General features: G+C 44.7%; 1 protein-coding gene across 2 annotated transcripts in view; it reads left to right on the top strand.

The window, feature by feature from the left end:
- Positions 1 to 12384, top strand: part of CDK9 (cyclin dependent kinase 9) — a 1779604-nt gene that overhangs the window by 324403 nt on the left and 1442817 nt on the right. The window contains exon 4 of one of the 2 annotated variants that reach the window (XM_044058348.1): positions 1913 to 2023. The exons of the other annotated variant lie outside the window; for it this stretch is intronic. Coding sequence (XP_043914283.1) covers positions 1913 to 2023 — 111 coding nt within the window. The remainder of the gene's footprint in view (positions 1 to 1912; positions 2024 to 12384) is intronic. 2 annotated transcript variants of the gene reach the window in all.

Genomic DNA, 12384 nt, shown 5'->3' with positions numbered 1-12384 from the left:
TCCGCAGAATACGATTCACTCCAACCTGGACAGCCTGAAGCTCACAGCTTGGCTCCTCCAATTCCTTTGATAGCCAGGCAGAATGATCTTTCTTTGCCAGTACATGACATTCTTATTGCATCTCATAAGTCTTCCACCAGAATTACTTATCTAAGCAAGTTGAAAAGATTTACTTTTTGGCTGAAAGAAAAACAGATCCTTTTTCAGCACCATTGTCGATAGTACTGGAGTATCTAGCCACCCTTTTTCAATCCGGTCTATCGGTCTCTACCATTAGAGTTCATTTGGTTGCAGTATCTAATTTCTATGATGGTGTCCAAGACTCCTCCCTTATGTCACACAAATTATGCAAGACTTTCATAACAGGTGTGGTTCATCTAAAACCCACTTTTAGAGAACCTACTCGACATGGGGCCTGTCATTAGTTCTGCAAGCATCGACAGTGCCACCTTTTGAACCAGCTTCTTCTTGCGACCTCAAATACTTGTCATGGAAAACCTTGTTTCTGGTCGCCATTACTTCTGCCAGATGTATTTCTGAGTTTCAAGCCTTATGCATCAAGAGTCTATATTTGATTTTTCATAGAGATAGAGTGTCATTGAGAACTAATCCTTCCTTTCTGCCAAAAGTGATCTCTGAAATGTCCATTAATCAAACCATTGAATTGTCAGTTTTCTTCCCCAACTATTCAAACAAAGGAGAGTATTGCCTACATACCCTAGATATTCACAGCAAATTCGCTTCTACTTGAACAGGATTAAGGCTTCTTGTAAATCAGACCAGTTATTTTTGGCCAATTCTGGACCATGATTAGGATGTCCTGTTGCTAAGGTCACATTGGCTAAATGGTTGAAAGACTGTGTGACCTTCATGTATAGACAACGTAATATTCCATTACCTACTACCATAAAGGCTCATTCTACAAGGTCGGTTGCAGCTTCTGCTGCCTTCCATGCCAGAGCTTCTTTACATGACATTTGAGCAGCTGCAACTTGGGCTACCCCTCATACCTTCATCATTACAAATTGGATCTGGCCTCCAGGGGAAGAGCATCTTTTGGTACTGTGGTGCTCAGGAATGTCCTTCCATGAGAGCCTCCCAGGAATAAAGATAGCTGGGGACTCTGTCCTACATGTAAGGAATGAACGAGGATTAACAATATCAGATAAAGAAGTTATGTCTTACCATAACGTTCCATCTGTATTGTTGATCCTCGTTCAGTCATTATGACCCTCCCTCCTTCCCCCTCCTGTGGCTTCTAGTGGATGTTACCATCTGGTTCTGTTAGGTCATTTGACCAGAGGTAGCCTCTACCTTCTTTTGACTTGCAAACTCAATGTGAGGTAATGGGGAGAGGGAAATTTTGGGTAAGAGTTTTAGCTCGGGAGTTTGTAGCTGACGCGAGCTTGGAAGACGGCTGGCTCGTTCCTGAGGTCGGAACCGATACCCACATGTAATGACTGAACCGAGGATCAACAGTACAGATGGAACGTTATGGTAAGACATAACTTCTTTTTTCTCATCTTTCTCTAAGTTGTGAAAATGATGTCTCCGATTATTCAAACAATCTTACATTTCTAATTCACATAGATTTAAAAAAGTATCCAAAGTAAGGAGATTCTGTGGCACATATGTGCTAGGTTTGTGAAAAATGTTGCTGATTTTATAATTTCCGTCACCATAGAAAGTTTTCAACATTATACTTCGTCCAAATAACCTCCAATTCACTATAACATCATCCTGTCGGGAAGAAGTAGCTGGTACGAAACTTAAACCCTTATTTAACAATTTCTGTTGTGTGTTTAAATGCATATCAGATAAATTAACAAACAATATATCTATTTCGTTTCCCATAGCTAGACTGAAGACTATCCAAACTTCCACTACATCACTTCCGTCTTCTCGTTTTCAGATTCCCGCCTGGAGAAACGTCCGAGTACGCTCCCTGAGCAGAGGGAGAAGGAAACGAAGGCTCTCCAGCGAGATACAAGAACTACGAATACAGAGCCTTGGCTTAGTGTTTGTGAGTATTTTCTAATTTTTACACTTCCTTCTTCTGTAATTTTCTCTTTATAATTCTTGGTACTTCTACCCACTCCTCCCCTTCTTATCTTAGCTAAATTTCCATTTGTCTTTCTTCTACGGCTGGTAGACTGTCCAGTACCATTATTGGTACTCCTTTTACTGCCTTTAAATATCTTTAAAGGTATTCTTCATACCATCGCTGGTAGTTTTCTCTCTCTGTTTTCTATCTGGGGAAAAAAAATCTTAGCTGTGTTCTTTTCACCCTGTTCAATAGTGTGACTGCCTTCCAGCGGTTATGGCAGAAGAACAGGAAAAAACTTTCTCCTTCTAAATGCTCTAAGGGCACCTCCTGATTTAAGAGGTGTAAAAAATGTGAGGGCAAAATACCCAACTCAGACAGGCATAACCCCGTGTGTGTACTGCCTTGGAAAAATACACTTACAGGAAAACTGTGCGATTTGTCATGGGTTTTCAACCTGTACTTTAACCAAAAGAAAAAATAAACTAATTTTGAAAGGGCTACTTAAAAGTGGATTTTACAAGGCCATTTCTGAGTTCAGGGAGAAAGATAGTACTTCATCATCTTCATCACCTGCTTCAAAGAAAACACCTTCCCCAGTTCCAAAGTCCTCAGAACCATCAAAAATAGCTAAATTTTCCTCTATACTGAAGAGTTCATTGGTACCAGAGAATATGACTGCATTTACTACTAGTAGTAAATTGGCTTTGGAGCAGATAGCTTCTTCTGCTGTAATAAAGCAATTGGGGCTGCCTCCCAAGAATGTCCTATTCCCCATCTGTGGACTTGTTTATTCCTTTTATGGAAGTGAGACCCCCTAAATTTCTTTCCACTGCATCTGTTCGATCTGCTAAGAGTCTGTCAGAGGCAGATATAATGAGACTGGTGGATCAGCTACTGGTGGTGAGAGGATTGTCCTCCGTTCCGAGCCACACTGGCGTCAGAACTGTTTATTGTAGGACACCCCCATACCCTCTTCCTCCAACTCTTGCTGAGCCTTTGGAGCCTTGATCCCGACTCTCCTGGCTCCGCCTGTCTCGGTTCCAGTAGCATCTTTCTCCAGTTCCAAGAAACGCCTTGAGTAGCTCTGAGCTTTCGGCACTGGAGACTTCCTGAGGTTGGGACTCTCTGGTCAGGTTCGAGATGCATGGCACCTTTTTGGTTCCTTTGGAACCATCTATGTCTTTCGGTGACTCTGCCTTTGTAGCGTCGACCCAGGCTTCTGTTGTGGAGGCGGTCTCCTCAGTGCAGGTTGTGACCCCGGTTCTGGGCTCCGTCTCCTCTATGGGGGTCCAGCCTTCAAGATTATGGAGAAGGCATTGTCAGTCGGAGACTCACAGTCCTTGCCATCCCTGTCGGGACAGATTTCGGTATCTCCTCAACCTGAGCTTCCATCAGTCTCATCCCCAGGACAGAGGGCACAAGTCTCAGGTAGCACTTACCTAGGTAGTCTCTTCTTTGGATACTTCCCAGATCCCCCCCCCCCAAGGAAGTCCCTGCGAAAAGAAAGTGCAAGAGGAAGCACTTAGACTCCCCAGAAGAGTCTTTTACTGAAGATACTGATTTCGATGAAGGAGAAGGTTCCCCTAGGTCACCCCAATGATGTTTCCTTCAGGGACATCCTAGAAATGCTGAAATGGAGGGGTGACTGGTCCTCCTCCCAACCTTTCTCAGAGGAATCCGTATACCTGAAGGCTTTTTGTGCTCAGCCCTCTACTTCTTGGATCTCTCCGCCTGCTGATGATCTCATTAAATTGATCTCTCAGCAGACATGAAAGATGCCTGGTGCCATAGAGCCAATCCCTAAGTGACCTGATTGAGTATTATCAGCCCTTAAGGAGGAATCGCATTGGGCCAAAGGAATTCCCGTTGATGCCATGGTGGTAGCAGCAGCAGCCACCAGGAAAGAACTTGCCAAGGAAAGTCCTGCTATCCATCCTACAAACATTTTTGGTCCCAAAGTAAAGGATATCCTAGCCAGATGTGAAAAGGATGGTAAGACCCTTTCTGCCGTTGGCATAAGTTTCCCTACTCCTCAGAGACCATACTCCAGGAACCAGAGGAGTGGTAGACTATGGTTTAAAAAATCCAAAGGGCCTTTCCAGGATTCACAAGACAATGACTCCTCCGGGGCAGAGGGGGAAGCAATGGTAGATGCTGCCCTAGAGGCAGAAAAGGACCGCAAAATCAGGGATCCAGGGAGTCGTCCTCCTGAGCTTCCTACCAGCACCCTTGAAGGGGTGCCCGATTGCCCACCTCTGGAGGCAGTCGGGGATGGCTTTCTCTGCACCAGTCTGCCTGGCAGTTGTTGACGGACAAATGGGTGCAGGGAAGTATATCCAGAGGTTACAAAATCCCCCTATCACAATTGCCAAAACCCCAGAAAAAACTCCCAGATGTGCCACCCAGTCTCTGGGAAGCAGCAGTTCTTGGAACTCAGACTGCTAAGCAAAAGAGTAATCCAAAATGTCCCACCGGATCAGAAAGGATCTGGCTTTTACTCAAGATTCTTTAGTGCCCAAGAAAACAGGAGACTGGAGACCCATCTTGGATCTCAGCCAATTCAACAAGGTAGTTAACAAGCCTAATTTCAGATGGTCACAGTTCAGTCAGTACCTCCATTTTTGGAAAAAGACAAATGGATGTGCTGTGTCGACCTCCAAGATGCTTATTACCACATAAAGATGGAAAAGAGTTCTAAGGTTTTTGTGCTTCTGGCTTTGAGCCAGTCATTTCCAGTTCAGAGCACTGCCCTTTGGACTCACCAGAGCCCCCAGGATGTTTACCAAGTACATGGCAGTGGTAGCAGCTCATCTAAGACTGCAAGGGTTACAAGTATTTCCATACCTCGACGACTGGCTCCTCACCGCTACCACCAGGCGTCAAATAGAACGAGCAAGGGATTACACCATACATCTCTGTACGTCTCTAGCAATAACTGTAAATTTCAAAAAGTCAACTCTTCAACCCACTCAACATCTGGATTTCATTGGAGCTCACTTAGATGCTGTCTCAGGAATTGCATCACTCTCTCCAGACAGGCTACAACGTATAAGATCCCAGGACGGTCAATTACTACGCAGCAACAAAGTCCCAGCAAAGTTCTTCAAACATTAAGTTCCATGGCAGCAGCAATCACTCTAGTTCCCTTGGCAAGGTACCACATATGGATATTAAGTGGCTATTAGCGTCCCAGTGGTCTCTCATGCACTAACCAATGTCTCAGCCAATTCTGATTACCGATCGCTGCAAACATGACCTAATGTGGTGGCTTCACTCAAACCAGATTCTCTTCGGGCGTCCATTCATTCTCCCCCAGCCCCATGCAGTAGTGACTAAGAATGCTTCCCAGACAGGGGGGGAGGCATTATCTGGGAAGGACAGTCCAAAGCATGTGATCCCATTTGGAGTTCAACTTGCACATCAGTGTACTAGAGATGAGGGCAGTGCTGTTAACGTTGCAAGCATTCCAGGACGTCCTCCCTGTAATAACAGTAGTGATTCAGACAGCATGTCAGTAGTCTGGTACATAAACAAGGGGCAACCAAATCTTACCCGTTCTGTCGAGAAGCACTCTGAGTTTGACAATGGGCGATTTTCTTCCAACCACTTTTCCCACAGCAACATTCCGGGGAGCTCCAACGTGATAGCTGACAAATTGAGCAGAACTGTTCTCTTGCCTCATGAGTGGTCTGTCAATCCAGCAGTGGCGAACAACATTTTTCACCACTGAGTCCAACCTTACTGTGATCTCTTTGCCTCTCTTCTAAACAACAAGCGCATAAGTTACTTTGCCCTAACCCCACCTCAGGGGGAATCACCCCGAGATGCCCTTCTCCACGATTGGCCTCCTGGTCTGCTTTATGCCTTTCCCCCTTGAAGAAAGCAGAAGGACGGAAAACTCAGTAATCCTCATTGCCCCCTTCTGGCCTCGACAAGTTTGGTTTCCCTTCCTGTGGCCTCATTTGATTTGGAAACCATGGATTCTGGACCCAGTTCCAGATCTTCTGTCTCACCTGGAGGGCATGGTTCATCCAAATCCCCAAAACCTCAATCTCATTGCGTGACTCCTCCAGTTCCTATGATTGTCAACCATCCTTTTCTTTTCTCACCTGTCCGGCAAATTATTACTGCTCATCAAAAGTAGTCTACAATGAAATTACACCATAACAAATGGGAGAAATTTGCTAGATGGGCTTTAGACAATGGAAATAGATCACTATTCAAGTCCTATCCATAAAGTATTGAATTTTTTAGCTTCACTGTACCAGTCGGGTTCCTGTGCTTCCACAATTAAAATGCACATGGCTGCAATTTCAAACTTTCATATAGGACTGGAGGGGTGCCCCTATAATGTCACACAAATTGTGTAAAGCATTCCTTAAAGGCCTCTTGATACTAAGACCTCCTTTTAAAGAACCTATTCCCCTTTGGATCTAACTGTGGCTTTTCAGGCCCTGACCAGAAACTCCTTTGAATGATAAGCAACTTGTGACTTGGAACATTTGTCGTGGAAAACTTTATTTTTGGTGGCTATCACTTCTTCCAGAAGAGTTTTGGAACTTCGAGCCCTGTCATGTGACCCTCCATACTTAATTTTTCATAAGGATAGAGTTTTGCTTAGAACTAATTCTTCCTTTCTGCCCAAGGTAGTATCCGAGGCTAATATTAGTCAGACTCTACACTTCCCAGTCTTTTTCCCTAATTTTTCGAACAAGGGAGACTATGCTTTTCATTTACTTGATGTGCACAGACAACTATGTTATTATCTTCACAGGACTAAAGTATTTAGAAAATCAAAACAACTTTTTGTGGCATTTTCTTCTCTCCATCTAGGTAACCCAGTTTCTAAAGTTAGCCTAGCCAAATGGCTTAGAGACTGCATCACTTTCGTCTGTCATTCTAAAGGCTCCAACTCCCAAAAACAGTTCAAGCCCAGTTTACAAAAGCAGTAGCTACGTGTGCAGTCTTACATGCCAGAGCTTCTTTAGATGACATTTGTGCAGCAGCCACTTGGTCTTCTCATCATACCTTTATCACTCATTACAAATTGGATCAGGTCTCAAGGGGATGAGCATCCTTTGGTACTATGGTCCTGAGCGATATTTATCCATGAGACCTCCTGAGGCTAAAGTAGCTGGGGAACTCTGTCCCACTGTCAAAGCTTGGGTGAAGATTGACAACATCAGATAAAGAAGTTATGTCTTACCATAACATTCCATCTGTGTCGAGCTTCACCAGTCCTTGACATCTCCACTCTCCATCCCCCTTCCTGAGACTCTTAGTACACTGAATTTAGCCCTTAACTAGTTTCCCTGTAAGGACTCGTATGTGGCCTCGGTGAACTTAACCATCATGTATCCATGACCTTTCATGTCTGCCATTCTTTGGCAAACTCGATCTGAGGTAATTTCTCAGAGGAGCATTATGAGTAGAGCCTGGCTTGAGAGTTTGGAGAGCGCAAGCTAAAGTAAACAGTTGTCTTGGTTCTGAGGTTCGGAACTGAACCTACTGTCAAAGATTGGTGAAGATTGACAACACAGATGGACGGTTATGGTAAGGCATCTTTTTTTTTTTTTATTGTACAATTAATTATTCTTAGAAAATTAATTCTTGTAGATAGTCATGACTTGTAGGGGACCTCTACTTGTATATACTTGTGTGGGAAAATTGTGCAAAGTCTGTTTATTCTACTTATTTTCTACATTTTTTTGTAAAGGTAGTGTGTTAGGGACAGGGTGGTGTGTTTTTTGGAGAGTGTCATTTATTTAGTTATCTCAAAAGAATTTTTCGTACCGAGTCTCACAGACGACACTACCCATCTTTCAGGCTTCTTTGTCGACTGCACCATGGATCAGCTACCGGTTTCCTCAGTTTTTCCTTCCCCCATCCGCAAGCCGAAAGAAGAAGAAAATTGCTAAGGAGTCTTTGGATGTTAGGCTGGTTCTCTCACTGCCTTTGATGCTTATGGGCAACTCTGCTGTGGCTGGACTCTGTTCCTTGGACAGCTCATCGGTGTTTCTCTGTCTGGTGTAGCTCTTTGGAAAGTCACCAAGGACAGGTAGTTAGACATATCCTCTGTGGCTATAGGTTTATCCTGTCCAGGCAAGGGAGAACCACTGATGTTTTTTGTGTTTCACTGTTGCAGTCATCACACTTGGGTTATCTGCCTGCAGGTAACCCTCAATCGGCCTGAATACCACAGTCTTGGGATTTCTGCATCAGATGCTTTCGCCTCTTCCATGACGTCAGGACATCAGGGGTATAAAATATGCAGCTGACGCCATTACATCAGTCTTTCTTGCCGTGGAGGAGCCCAAAGCAGAAGCAGTTGGCAAGTGCCGGTTGGCTGCTTCCTGAAATGTTCGTTTTTTTGAGATTCAAACCTGAAGTCTTCTAAAGGTAAGTACCCAGTTGGGGATTCTTTTTTCTTGCTCTAACCGATGTCAGAAAAAGTTAACAAGTGTCTTGCCTGTGGAAAGCAAATACCTCAAAGATTTTCATTCATACTGCGTTACCTGTTTAGGCCCAGACCACAGTGTCCCTCGCTGTCAGTTTTGTGCCTTGATTAACGCCCAAACCATTCATCATCGGGCTATCTTTGTCGCTAAATTCTTTCGCTCTCATTCACCGTATTCTGAAATGGCTTTGATAAGCCATCCGACTACCGATCTTCCAAAAAAAGTAAAGATAAAGACAGAGACATACCACATAGGTACAAAACTGCAGACGAATCTTCCATTAAGCTAGTCGCTAGTCCGCTGGTACTCAGTGAGGCATCTTTGCAGCCCCTGATGCCCGCTTCTACAAATTTTGCAGGCCTCTGCTGAGACCCATTCGGAGTCCAGTATGCCGCGAGATGCTTCTTAGACTATGGAACCTGCAGATGTCTCTACCTTGGATGGGTCCGGAGCCGCTGTGCAGGCACCAGCTTCTGAGGGGGTATTCTGACCTTCCGATGTTCGTATTAAATGGACAACTTCGTTTTTAGTTAAAACTTCAGTTTCTCAGGCCCAAAGTTCGCACTACGCTTAGAAAACAAACGACCAATGTGCATGCTTAAGCTCCCATGCCACAAAAACAAATGCTTAGAGTGGATGAAGACCTTATTACTCTAATTAGGGGAAGCCAGCCTTCCCCTGCTAAAAGACAAAGAATTGAGTTTTTTTCTGATTCTACAGACCAAGAGTCCGATGACCTTGACCCTTCTGATTACCAGGACATACCCTTATCAACCTATGAGGATTCAGATGCAGAGGAATCCATTCCCTCTGCCTCCCCTCCAGAGGATTTTTCTTTTGGTGAAACTTTGCATACTTTACGAGAGCATTTCCCCTGGGAATGCCAGGAATATCCTCAGTCCAAAAAGAGACTCCGAGAATGTTTAGAGCTGCCTCAGCGCAGGCCTCTAGCTATACCCCCCTGTCCTGGATATTGTAGATGATGGTCTTCATGGAATCCAGTCTTACTCCTGACACTTTACCACCAGCCCCTAGAAAACCTGACGGGTTCTACAGAGTACCTGATTCTCACAAATTTCTCTTTAAGAATCCTACTGCGGATCCAGAGACCATTTCCCAGTGACTCAAAGGCATTAAGGCTACTACAGCCAGAAACCTTACCCCTTCAGACAGGGATTCAAAAGGCTTAGACAGATCGGGTAAGAAGGTATATACCTCTCCAACTCTTACCATCAGAGCTTTGAATTGCCAGTTTCACATGTTGAAGTACCAGCAACATATTGTGGAACTAATTAAACAAAAAATGGTGTTACTTCAGATTGTGAAGAAAATAAAGATTTACAAGAGTTAATGCATTCTGCAAACCAAGTTAGTAAACTTACTTTGCTGTGTGGTTTTGATGCCTTAGAAGCATCTTGCAGGGCTGCAGTCACTGAGCCTATACTGAGAAGGCATGCTTGGCTGAAGGAACAAATCTTGCCAGATCATGTCAAAGCAAAATTAGTAGACGCTTCTTTAAATCAGGACAGTTTGTTTGGCACCAACGCAGAAGTTGTTCTTAAAAAGATGGAGGAAAAAGCTAAATCTATGCAAACAGTCAAAGATTTCTTACAGGTGCAGCCACCTAGATTCAGTAGGCATTGGCCTTCTAAAAACTGGTCCTTTCCAGCCCGTCCCAGGACTTTTCAGTCCAAACCCAGGGGAAACAGACCACCAAGACTACAGTCTCAGGGTATGCAGAGATCTAAACAAATGGAGTGCTCCCACCTCTAAAACAGGGAGTGGTAAGCCACCCCCTTATGGAAAAAGTTTGCAATGACTTTTCAATTATCTTTCCCAGCCATGCCCAACTACTTGCGCCCCTTGGAGGAAATCTTCCCCTTCATGCAAAAAAATTGATGTCCATTACTCAGGATAAATGGGTCCTAAACATTGTATCCCAGGGATACAGATTCTACTTCCATTCACTGCCACCCCCAAGTGGGTTGCCAAACCTTCCTCCAAACCAGTGGGCGGAGGCTCATACGCAAGTACTTTCTCTTCTCAATATCAGGGCTATTCAACCTGTTCCAGTAGAACAAAAGGGACAGGGTTTCTACTCCAAACTCTTCCTTGTGCCTAGAAAAGATGGCTCTTGGTGCCCTATCCTGGAACTATCCATTCTCAGCACCTTTATGGTGGTCCCAAAATTCAAAATGCTTACACAGCAGCAGCTTCTCCCAATGCTAGCCACAGATGCATGGTTAGTAACCCTAGACTTAAAAGAAGTTTATCTGCACATCCCCACAAGGGAGTCTTGCAGGAAATATCTACGTTTTAGTAAAGGTTTTATGTACTATCAGTTCTCTGCACTTCGCTTTGGCTTATCTACTGCGCCCAGAGTATTCACAAAGTGCCTGGTTCCAGCCATTGCATAATGCAGCCAGAGAAATATTCAAATTTACCCATACTTGGACAATTGCCTGATTCAGACGGACAGTCAGGAATTGCTACTTCAGCACCTGGCATCTATAAAAAGGCTCCTAACTTCACTGGGGTACACAATCAATGAAAATAAAACTCAACCGGTGCCCAGTCAAAAAATTGTATTCCTGGGAGCAAGCTTGAACACAACTTCCCAGATGGCATTCCTCACTCCAGAAAAACAGGAGTATCTGGTAAACTACTTCAAACTAATGGCCACCAAAACCCAGCTATCTGCAAGGAAAATACTGCAAGCCCTAGGGTTCATGGCCTCATGCATTCTGTTAATTCCGTATGCAAGACTGCATATGAGGAAACTTTAATTGTACAAAATCTCTGGTGTCAACATTCTCAGGACCTGGAAGCAGCGATTCCTATCATGCCTTGTCTAAGGGCAGCATTCCTTTGGTGGGCAGAAACATGCAACCACAACAGGGGACTGCCTTTCACTCAGCCTCTCACCACCCAAACCCTGACAACAGATGCATCAGACTATGCATGGGGGGCTCACATGGCAGGCAAATGCATTCAAGGCAAATGGAGCCCAGGACAAATTCTCCTATATATCAATCAAAAAGAGATGCTAGCTGTACAGAATGCTCAGACAGCCTTCAAACACCTAATCTTTCCAGGACAGCTCCTGATAAAGACCGACAACACCACAGTTATGTGGTACATAAACAAGCAAGGGGAAACCCATTCTTACCCACTCCGCAGGTTAGCCATGGCCCTATGGAACACAGCCTTGAGCAACCAAGTGCACCTACAAGCTCAATTCCTGCCAGGCAAACAAAATTCACTGGCAGACTTGAGCAGAAATCCACTGGACTGACAAGAGTGAAATTTGGAGCTCAACTCATTCAAACTTCTAATCCATAGGTAGGGGACACCGGAGGTGGACCTCTTTGCCTCCCCCGAAAACCACCAGTTGAGCAAATTCTGCACCAGGAACCCTCACAGCAGGGCCTGGATGGTGGATGTCCTGTCCTACGCATGGGAAAACCTCTCAGTTTATGCCTTTCCTCCTCTCCCCCCCTTTCAAAAGTACTACTCAAGTTCAAACAAGGCAGGTCATGGGCAATCCTTATTGCCCCAGACTGGCCACGCCAGCACTGGTACCATTTCCTATGCAGTCTGACAGCAGTGCCACCCTGGCACCTACAGCTCACACCTTCCCTGCTGTCTCAGCAGGAGGGACAGATTTTGCATCCACAGTTGCAAACCCTGAACCTTGCAGCCTGGCTTATCCCCTGAATACACCACAAGCAAACCTCAGCAAGCAGGTGCTGGATGTCATCCTTGAGACCAGAAGGTCCAGTACTAGGAAATCCTATGCTGAAAAGTGGAAAGATATTGTCCTTCGAATCAGTCTCAAGGAAAGGACACAGCTGTGCCCTCCTTACCTCAAATCCTTTA

Source organism: Protopterus annectens, chromosome 16.part0 (assembly GCF_019279795.1).
Source record: "Protopterus annectens isolate FY-2018-M chromosome 16.part0, PAN1.0, whole genome shotgun sequence".
Taxonomy (NCBI): Eukaryota; Metazoa; Chordata; order Ceratodontiformes; family Protopteridae; genus Protopterus; species Protopterus annectens.
This window is presented reverse-complemented; position numbering and strand designations above follow the sequence as displayed.